Source organism: Strongylocentrotus purpuratus, unplaced genomic scaffold (genome assembly GCF_000002235.5).
Source record: "Strongylocentrotus purpuratus isolate Spur 01 unplaced genomic scaffold, Spur_5.0 spur5_scaffold_16, whole genome shotgun sequence".
NCBI lineage: Eukaryota > Metazoa > Echinodermata > Echinoidea > Camarodonta > Strongylocentrotidae > Strongylocentrotus > Strongylocentrotus purpuratus.
The window spans coordinates 10,247,809-10,257,934 of record NW_022145601.1 but is presented as its reverse complement, the minus strand read 5'-3'; the positions used below and the strand labels follow the sequence as shown (position 1 = coordinate 10,257,934).

At 38.0% G+C, this 10,126-nt stretch overlaps 1 protein-coding gene across 1 annotated transcript; it reads left to right on the top strand.

Annotated features, from left to right (window-relative positions):
• Positions 1 to 1,596: 1,596 nt before the first annotated feature.
• On the top strand, positions 1,597 to 7,653 carry LOC115924655. The gene is made up of 6 exons (XM_030987359.1): positions 1,597 to 1,621; positions 2,649 to 2,684; positions 3,192 to 3,227; positions 4,608 to 4,688; positions 5,354 to 5,483; positions 7,527 to 7,653. Exons 1-6 carry the CDS (start codon positions 1,597 to 1,599, stop codon positions 7,651 to 7,653), a joined length of 435 nt encoding a protein of 144 aa, XP_030843219.1.
• The last annotated feature ends 2,473 nt before the right edge of the window (positions 7,654 to 10,126 follow it).

Genomic DNA, 10,126 nt, shown 5'->3' with positions numbered 1-10,126 from the left:
TATATTAAACAGTCTTTTGAGTTCTTGTCTCATGATATATAAAATCTCACTTTTCGATTGCACCACTTCACACGCTTAATTACGTTGGGTAAGGTGCATTATATATTTGTCTCGAACCGTACATAAAAACTTGGAAGTTTACTAACCTCACATAATCAGTATATACAAGAAAGGCAGTCATGATAATAAATTCCAAAGATATTGACAGTAGCATTTCTTGAAGAAGATAAGTAGATATCATCGATGTCCATTTTACCTAAAACAAGCGATGCGAGAGAAGCCAAGATTGTGTCATCGAAGCAAAGAGAATATCATTAATTTCGCTTGTAAATGAGCCCTTGCTCGAGTCTGAGTTGACCTTATTATCTGTACTCTTCTTAGACTCAAAACCAATGCGAATATTTCATTTTTTTTCTTCATTTGCTATAAACTATGTTGGTATTAATCATATTCTGACTTTCAAGTCGAAAAATGCCTTATCAGTGCCCTGTTTCATAAAACATGTTATCAATAACAAGTTACAATAACTGTTATAAGCTGAAACTGAAATCGTGGCATCTGATTGGCTGAGAGCAAATTTGTCATAAAAATTTAGCATTCGTTATTGATAACAATTTTTATTTGTGATAAGGTGTTAAAATTGACCCTCGAGTTGACTTCTTGAAAATGAAAATTTGTATAGGGGTGGATTTTGGTGGACTTGCTTACACCACGGACCTAACACAAGTGCTTATACTTTAGTGACAACGCTAAACCATATCTAAACCGATTCAAATCGACGGATCTTTGGTTATAAATTTTATAATTATTATGATTGATTGCTCGGTCTGTTATCGGTCTGATGTCGTTCGTGTTGGTGTAACTGAGGTATTACTGAATGTACGTCACATCATATCGACCTTGGGATGATGTTTTGGTAAAGGAATGTCCGTGAGGGATGTGGGGTGTGGTCAAGGAGGAGCCGCCTCTGAAAGTAGAGCTATAAACCATGTCAGACAGTAGAGTTGACTCTCGTTTTGAGTATTTGAAACAAAACTAAACATTAAAACGACATTTTAGAACAGCGGTAAGTATTTGTTTACCCTTTTCATCAACATTAAATCGAGTACCCTGAGATTTAAAGGTGACCTAAGTTCTGTTTTTGTCGTTGTATCCAAACTGTTAAGTAAATTTAGTAAATCTCAACATAATACTGTTAAACTCATTGATTTACTTATTTATTAAACTTGTAAAAACTGGTGTTCATACTGAAAGCTCGAACTTTGAGTTTTCATTCTTTTAGTTCATTATAAAAAAAATGACCTTCAAAACTGTGATTAGTAGACTTTCTATTGTAATCAGTCCATCATATTAAAGCGAATCATCTGAGATTTAAAGGGGACAAGAGTTCTGGTTCTGTAGATGTCTCCAAAATGTTATAAATAAATGAAGTAAACTGCAAACTATTTCTGTCCACCTTGTTAAATTTTATTACCTAAAATGAGATGAACATTTACACCGTTTTCTATTTGTAATATCATCTTTAGCTTATTTTCTGTCTTCTCTTTCAATATGCTTTTATCTTCACAGATCCATTTATGAAACGGACTCATAGCCATGGCTGGAATCAAAAATACAAATGGTGAGACCTGATAATTAGCAATACCAGAAATATTTCTCTTTATAAAACACAAGTGAACACTCTTGAATATTATGTTTCATGTCGATAGAGTATTTAATTACTGAGCAAAGACTTCTTCTGTACTGCTTAGATAATAATGATAATAATATTCTGGTTTTATATTGCACTTAATTCATCGATGGCGTCTCTAAGCACTCATCGAGCTCGGGCTTGCCAGCACACAATCTATGTAGGCCTATTTGATGGGGGAGGGGGGGGGGCAGCTTCGGGGTACTTTTTTGGGGGGGGGGCTTGGCGTTCTTTCATTCAATTTCTAAATGTGCCTCCCAAATTTTGTTTGGAGGGGCTTGAATAGTTGTGGGGTTTTTTTTCTCTAGGGAGGAGGGGGGCTTGTGCCCCTAGGTCCCATCTAGTATATAATAGTATAGTAGTATAATATTTATCAACTCTATCGACCCCTTCTCGGGGTATGAGAGAACAACAAAAAGAAAATACCTTTACAAGTATTACACATACATTCTAATAAAATTAAATTCATTCATTGATTAGGAAAATATTTGTTTTCAATTCAATAATTCAGTCAAATCAATTAATCTCTTTCAATAATATCTAAGTGTAGACTGATTTTCCACACGAACTATAATATGAACCACCTAAGGTATTATTTAAAATCACAAGTGTATATGAAATGATAACTGCTCGTAAATATATTCGTATCTTTATGATTTAAAAATTGTAATCTATATGTGTCAGTTAGAACGTTTCAAGGCAAGCATTTATCATTTAGTGTCTTAATCATGATGTTTATTCATTTTTGTTTTGCGCCCATTTAAACAAAATATATGCACATTGACAAACCTGCAACACTTACCTGACCTGACGTGGAGAACTATAATCAGTTCTCCACGATGGTACTGTTTTCGCAGAAAATTAGATGTAGGCCTACATAGGACATTTGATATCATGATTTAAGCTTTATACATATAACATTGTCTTTTTAATTCACTTTATTAAATTAACCCTATAGATGAAGTTCATGAAGAAGAGGAGGAATCTGATGAAGGTAATTAGACAAATACTTGTTTTTAGTTCATTAATTTAGATAAAAGCAATAATATCTCAAAACGAAAGATAAACGAAGTGATATATCTAGAAAAACAATATAATTTGCTATAAATTTTAATCTATTTGGTTCACCTAATTTGATCATAAGATTCCAGAAATAATTTGTAATTGATGTACACAGTATTGAATACCCAGTGAAAACAACAATAAAGCTAGGGCTATGTGGCAATAAACTGCTACTAAATGTATATTTCTGAGTCCTTACATTTTGGAGGGGGATTAGGAAGTTACTTTTTAGTTAGAGTGAAGAGGTAGGGGTGGTCTTTGACTTATATGCCTTACGTCAGATCTCTCTCTCTCTCTCTCTCTTTCTTTCACTTCCCCCTCTCCCTCTCTCCATACAATTTTTATGGAAAATCTGTGTAAGACAATTTGTAATCAATAGACAATACTAATCGGCATGATAGCTATTTGTTAATTATGTTTTAATTTCGTCAATTTGCAGCTGCACCGTCGGGTAGTCGTCCAAAGAGAGGATGCAGTAAGTATTTTTCTTTCTTCGAATGAATAATATTCAATTTTAAAATAAAAGGCCATTAACATGAAATTCATCATGTAAAGCTAGTCTACGCAGACCTCATTCATGTCGCGACCATGTGTTAGACATTTATCATTTAATGTGGCGATACTAACTAGGGGATTTAAACAGAAAGTATGAACATACTTTCCACTTTTAACCTGTGACAGACAAATCATCTATAACTTACCACGAAATACTGACAAATATTTTTGAACGTATTCTTTTCAGAGGCCTGCAGCCAAAGAAATATGCCGACTCCTCCCTACGTTTGATAGGCCATCTCCATTCTTTTGCTAGTACTTAACCCTTGAATTCCTTTTTCTTTTGAACTATCAGAATCATTCCACCATTTACAAATCAATGTATAATTAACTACATATCCATTCATGATACATCCTTGAAATTTGTCTATATCACAACCACGGCAAAAATCAGTCTGTAATAACTTGTACCAGCCACAATTTCCCCCATGCAAATGCACATACCATGATAACTATACAAAACAAAAACAAAGTTATGATAGGAAGACTGAGTATCCAAATCTCTTTATAGTTCATCGGTTATATGTGTTGAGGATAATTCTTTGAAAAGCCTCCAATTTGCATGCTTGAAAGGCCACCTACTATCGGTAATTTTGGATATATGCCCATTTTGTACCTTTCCTATATAGGTATTTATAATAAAACGACTGCTACCTAGATTTTCTCGAGTTGCTTCCCATTTGCTCTTTGCTGCTAAAGCTGGAGCGACTAATGTAAGATCGAGACACGATAGCTTCCCTGTTTGGGGGTCCCACCGGGTTCCCCTCTCATCATTCAATATTTAATATTTACGAGATTACTGTCTGCTACAAACTCTTCGATTTCTCAACCATTTGGATCAGTTGTTACACTTCCCCCAAATAGTGTTGTGGCCATTGAAATCACCACAAACTATCAGATTCTTATTCTTATGCCGCGTTATGGCCTTTAGATTTTGTTTACTCAGTTTTTACAGGGATTGTAGAAGTTTACAATCGTGAACTGTGCATAAAACATGAGGCTTTTTGTTAAGATTATAAACAAAATTTTGAAATTCATCCATATGATGTATTAAACCTTGTGCATTCCATTGGGCGATGTGCAATCCTAGGACTGCGTTATCTGTCCTATTGGTCATTGCGTTCTTTCTTTATTTATAAGAGTCATCAAAATAGAAGGGTCTAATTTGATGTTCAAAATCTCTTTAACTCTGTTCGGTTATTGTTTTCAAAATGTTTTCAAGTTTTGTTTTCTGTTTTTGTGAAATATATCACCTTGGTAAGATAAGCTATAAACTCTAAAAATCTGTCCTTCCTTTCAGTATGTTCCAACATTTTTGGAGGGTCATGTGGTTGCTGCCTTTGTCGGTTGGACAACATTCCTGACGCAGACGGAGCATTAGGTTCGTTCACATTGTTTTAACGATTTGATTCGGTGCTTTCTGGCCTAATCGGATCATTGCTGGCAGCATCAATAGCTGGAATTGGAAGGGGGTTTCTTGGGTTTTGCATAGGTTGTGTTTTGGTTGCATTCAGGGAGGGTTGTGCTTTAATTTTTTTGGCAGCCTCGGCGTAGGAGATGTTCTTGTCTCCTTTTACTGTAAGAATTAATTTTGTTCTTTATATTTGGGGCACCCTTGATATGTTGCTGAGTGCGGGCCTGAACAGTTAACGCATTTTGGCGCCAATTCTTTGTTATTACACTCATTGTATTCGTGATTTTCGCCGCACCTTGCACATCGCGGGCTTTTTGCGTGGCAATCTTTGCTTAAGTGTCCAAAATGTTGGCACTTACCGAATTAAATGGTCCACGTAAGGCCTAACAGGAATATTTTCGAAATCAATTCTAATGTTTCCTGGTGGATTTTCGTTTTTGAAGAACTGTAACATAGCTTTCTTTGCTCGTTTCTCTTCTTTAATCTTCTATACATAATATATAATGTCAAAACACAGCACGGAAGCCGTCGAGTTGTAGGTGTTGGGAGAGTGAGTCCTAGATGGTGATGGTGATGATGATGATGCTTATGTATCTAATTATAATAGATAACATCGTTCTTTCATTTTACAGAACTTGTAACAGTTCATCAGAGTGGAGATGACCAATCTATTAATGCTTCTGGAGGGTCAAATGTCAAAAGCTGCACGATGACTGGACCGGTGACAAATTTGACAATCCACAATCATCCAGCTGAGTCGGGGTGCGTTTATGCTCAAATTTTTTTTAGGCGAGAATGAGGCTTGTTACGCGTTTAGTTAAAAACACGGTTGCGTCCTTTCTCATTTTCGTATAAACGTCGATCTAAAACGCCGATCGTAAACTCACAAAAAAGTGCGTTTTGGATCGGCGTTTCTCCAAAAAGACGGTTTATCGGGAAGCATAAACGCACAATCATTTGTAAACGCGTTTAAATGACGACATAATAAACGTTGCATGCGCAGTGCAGGCTTGCGAATCCAGCTGCAGAGCCCGAATTTGCCTGGAAGAGCTGGAGAAGGGAAGCATAAACAGTACCCCGTGGAACTGCGTTTATGCCCGCGTCACACTGTCCCGAAGTTGACTCCAGTTAGACACACGAATATGGAATTTTGAATTTCGCACGAAGATGGCCCCGAACTTGGTCAGCAGCCGATCAACACACGATAGCTCCCGAACCACAAACGAAGGCAACACGAAGATGTGAATTTTTATTAAGTAGTTTACCCGCAGGCCACACGAAGGCTACACGATGGCTTCATGACGTCGTATTGAGAGTTCGATGCGTTCGAACTAGGTCACGAAGGCGTCGCGTGACCTCCCCCCGATGTTATAAAACCTTCGGCCGACCGTGGGAAATCAATTGCTGTTCGGAGATTATTGATGCTCCAAAGTGGGGGGGGGGGGCACCAACAAAAAGGGCACTTTCTGTATAAAATAGGGCACCTTCAAAGGGAAAATCTCAAAGCGAAAACATACAATTTTTTAGACATTGGTATATACCACTACATTGTGATTACATTCTCTGGGATGCTTTCAATATTTGTTTCTCTTTGTACATCATACAAGATATTGCTTCAGCATTATACTTTGCAGTTGGATGTGATGGTATAAATATTCATTTGCGAGCAAATGAAGCGAGGAAAAAAATTAAGATTTGTGACGTCGCCGTGCGACAAATTACATCTTATAAAGAGGAAAAAAAACCTAATCCTAATGGGGTTATAAGCACATTCTCATAATGGAAGACTGAACAGAACTTTAATAAGTAACATAATTATATCATCTATATCTATAACTACGAGTGTGTGTAGCGAGCGAGATTTGGGGGAAATTGCTCTTAGTCGCTTTAAATTAGGGGCACGTTTAATGATGAAAGGAAAAGGGTAATTTTCAGAGGTGAAAATGGGGCACTTCTTATACCTCAGAAGAGGCACTCACCCGGGAAAAGGGCACTTATAAGAATGGTAAATGGGCATTTGTCGACGGAAATGGTCGCACCCATCATATTTGACAGGGCAATTTATAAGAGGTGAAAAGGGGCATTTATGAAAAGGGGATAGGTCCCTAATTAGAAAGGAAAAGGGGCACGTATCATTGTTAAAAGGGAAATTAGCAAAGGTGAAAAGGGGCACTTATCGTACCTGAAAAGGTTATGAGAAGGAAAAGGGGCTCTTTTTCAACGGGGGCACTTATCATAATGAAAAAGGGGCACTTATTAGAAAGGAAGAGGGTCACATGTGAAAATAAAAGGTGCGATTATCGGAGTTAAAAAGGGGTAATGCTAAATATATTACTCATTGCGGATGTAGTATCGAAAATAATATCGCTAGTGATATTCGTTTGTCTCGCAATGTGGTCAATAAGGAATCTAAAAGATCACGACGTTTCGTATGCTACTGCGATACTTCGTCAGGTGATAAAAAATATAGTAAGCAAGGGTCTTTTATACTTTACGGGAGGACCGGCGGAGCGGTCTATAATTCGATCGATAATTGGAACAATAACGCCCAATGCCTATTGGTCGACGCACACGGTGATCGACCAATCACCAAGGCCGCTGGTTCGGCCGCTGGTTCGGCTGATGCACCAGGCCTATTGGCCGACGCATACGGTACTCAACCAATCAACGGGCCGCTGGCTCGGGCCGTCTGCTGAATGGAATCGACCGTTGTTGGCTGGCAGGACGGCGAGTGTCATGGCGCCGTATCGTCCGCATCCAAAATTCGGGGATATCGATCCCGTTGTCTCTGTTGAAATTATTTAGGATTGAGACGGATATTGATAGCTTCTTTAACCCTCCGTGTATACCAATGCCGTTCCTTGGAAAGGCACTGAACCCCGTCCCAGTCTGGTTGATGCTGGTTATCCCAAGCATGTTCGGCTACGGCTGAGTTGTCAGTTCGACGGAGTCTGACGTCCCTCTTATGCTCAGTGATTCTTTCTTTTATCGGACGGGCAGTTTCACCGATGTAGGATCTATCACATCCTTTACAAGGGATGTTGTACACAATGCCGTCCCGTCTATGTGGAGGAATTGGATCCTTAACAACTTACACGCCCCAAGTCGTGTGTCCATCTTGTGTTAACTTTGGGACAGTGTGACGCGGGCATTACGATGAGCGTTTACGATGAGCGTTTCAAAACGCTCATTCTGCCTAAAAATGAGCATAAACGCACCCTAAGAAAACGGGGTTTGAAGATATGTTCCTCATTAAGACTTATATGGAAATAATCTTCTGAAGGAAAACTAAAAGGAATATAATATCTAAGGACTTTAAATTTCCCCCCGATAACATAGGAAATATGAAATTGGTCATACGAAATGGTAAGGATCACTGGCGTAGCATCAGTCTAGCTATTGAAGGCACTGATTTTATAGAGGGCACTGTTAATTCAAGGAGGGTGAATTACGAGAGAACAATGTTTTTGTGTGAGGGGGACTATTTATCTCTTTTTCAAATTTCCTTGCCCAGCCTCTATTCCCTCTTTGGGGTATAATTTACCTTTTTTCCAATGGGACGGCGCACGTGGGCACATGTTCTTAGTATAACTACGCCACTGGTTGGGGCATTAGTATACTCATTAGTTAATGAAAAAGCTTACCCGAATCACGTTACTATTGTAAAGGGAAGGCAAGTGTTGTTGTTGTTTTTTCGTGTTTTTTTTTTTTTTGGGGGGGGGGGTTGGTTTTTATTTTCATATTTTAGTATTTTTTCTATCTTTAATATATTTCAATTTTATTTTGTCTTTCTTTTCTTCTAATAAAGGGCATCTACTAGTCAAAGTCAAGGTAGAAAAGGAAAGGCTGCTGTATCCTCTGGTGGCAAGAAAAGGACAAAAATGGGCGGTAAAAGATAATTTATTTGTCTTGATAATTACAAATATTCATCCGTATCATTCTTTTCTGGTAAAAAGGTACTGGTGTAGACTGGTGTTTACTGTTGTACTAAAGTGTCTACAAAAAAGCGCTTTGTTGTTAATGGGTGTTTGGGATTTAGGCTTGTGCAACTCTGCTCATATGAGTCTTAAATAGATTGAAATTGAATTTTCGTTTATATTCAGCCTGCATTTTGATAAAGAACAGTCACTTGTGGGTTTCGCAATTTTAAGCGAAGGCATATAGAAATTCCTTACTGCCAACAAAATGAAACGAAATATAGATATATCCTTGAAATTTTCCTATATCACCACCACGGCAACGACCAGTGACTGGTTGTCATCGGGGGGAGGGGGGGGGGCGGGTTTAATTTATCATAGTAGCGGAGCACTTTGCAAAGGGTAAATCTTGATATCTATTATGTATGAAGATTCAAAATGTAAGGACTATGCTACACACCCGTATTTACAAAAAAAAAAAAACCAACAACAAAACACAAACAAACTGAGGAATATACAGCAATATTTATAGAAATTATTTAACTCTACTGTTTTTATATCATCCGACCTCAGTTAACACTTATTTTCAGCGCCAACAATAGTATCAACTACCAAGGGGCGTCAATCCGTTTTAATTTTGTTGGGGGACATTGAAATCTGAGTGTAGAGTGTAGAGCATAGCGAGCGAAGTGAGCGGAGCATTATACGGCGTGGGGTCCATGCAGGTGTGGCGGAGCGTCTTTTAAAGTGTGGGGGGAGGGCACCAACACAAAAGGGCACTTTCTGGAAAAAGGGGGCACCTACAAAGGGAAATCTCAAAGCGAAATATACAATTTTTAGACATTGGTATATACCCCTACATTATAATTACACTATCAGGGATGATTTTAATTTTTGTTTCCCCCTTACATGGTCGAAGATACTGCTTTAAGCATCATATATTTGCAGTTGGGTGTGATGGACTGAATATTTATTTGCATTGCGAGCGAGCAAATAAAACAAGATTTGTGAGGTCGCAGTGCGAAAAATTACATCTTATAAAGAGGAAAGAACAATCCTAGGGTTAGGGTTTCCTGATAGGGTTTTAAGCACAATCTAATCATGAAAGACTGAAATTATCTTTAATAAGAAACATAATTATATCATTTAAAAATGCGAGCGAGCTTTGGGTAAAATCAAAGAAAAATGTGCAACTATATGCCCTTAATTAGGAACACATTTTATGGTGACAAGAATCGGGGGCACATATAAAGGGAAAAGGACACTTATTAGAAAAGAAAAAGAGCACACGTCAAAGTAAAAACGGGAATTATCATAGGTGAAAATGGGGCACTTCTCGCACCTGAAAGGGGCACTCAGCTAAAATGAATAGAGACACTTATTACAAGGGAAAATGGGCATTTTTCGAAGGAAAAGGGGCACCTATGAGATTTTAATAGAGGCATCTATCAGAGGTTTTCGAAGGGGCATTTATGAGAAGGGGAAGTG

What these genes read in the sequence shown, in the direction of transcription:
- LOC115924655 (XM_030987359.1), top strand. Translation starts at nt 1,597, where the DNA reads ATGGCTGGAATCAAAAATACAAATG. An exon ending in TGGAATCAAAAATACAAATG is followed by an intron (nt 1,622 to 2,648) that starts GTGAGACCTGAT and finishes TTAACCCTATAG; the next exon opens with ATGAAGTTCATGAAGAAGAG. An exon ending in TGACGCAGACGGAGCATTAG is followed by an intron (nt 4,689 to 5,353) that starts GTTCGTTCACAT and finishes TTCATTTTACAG; the next exon opens with AACTTGTAACAGTTCATCAG.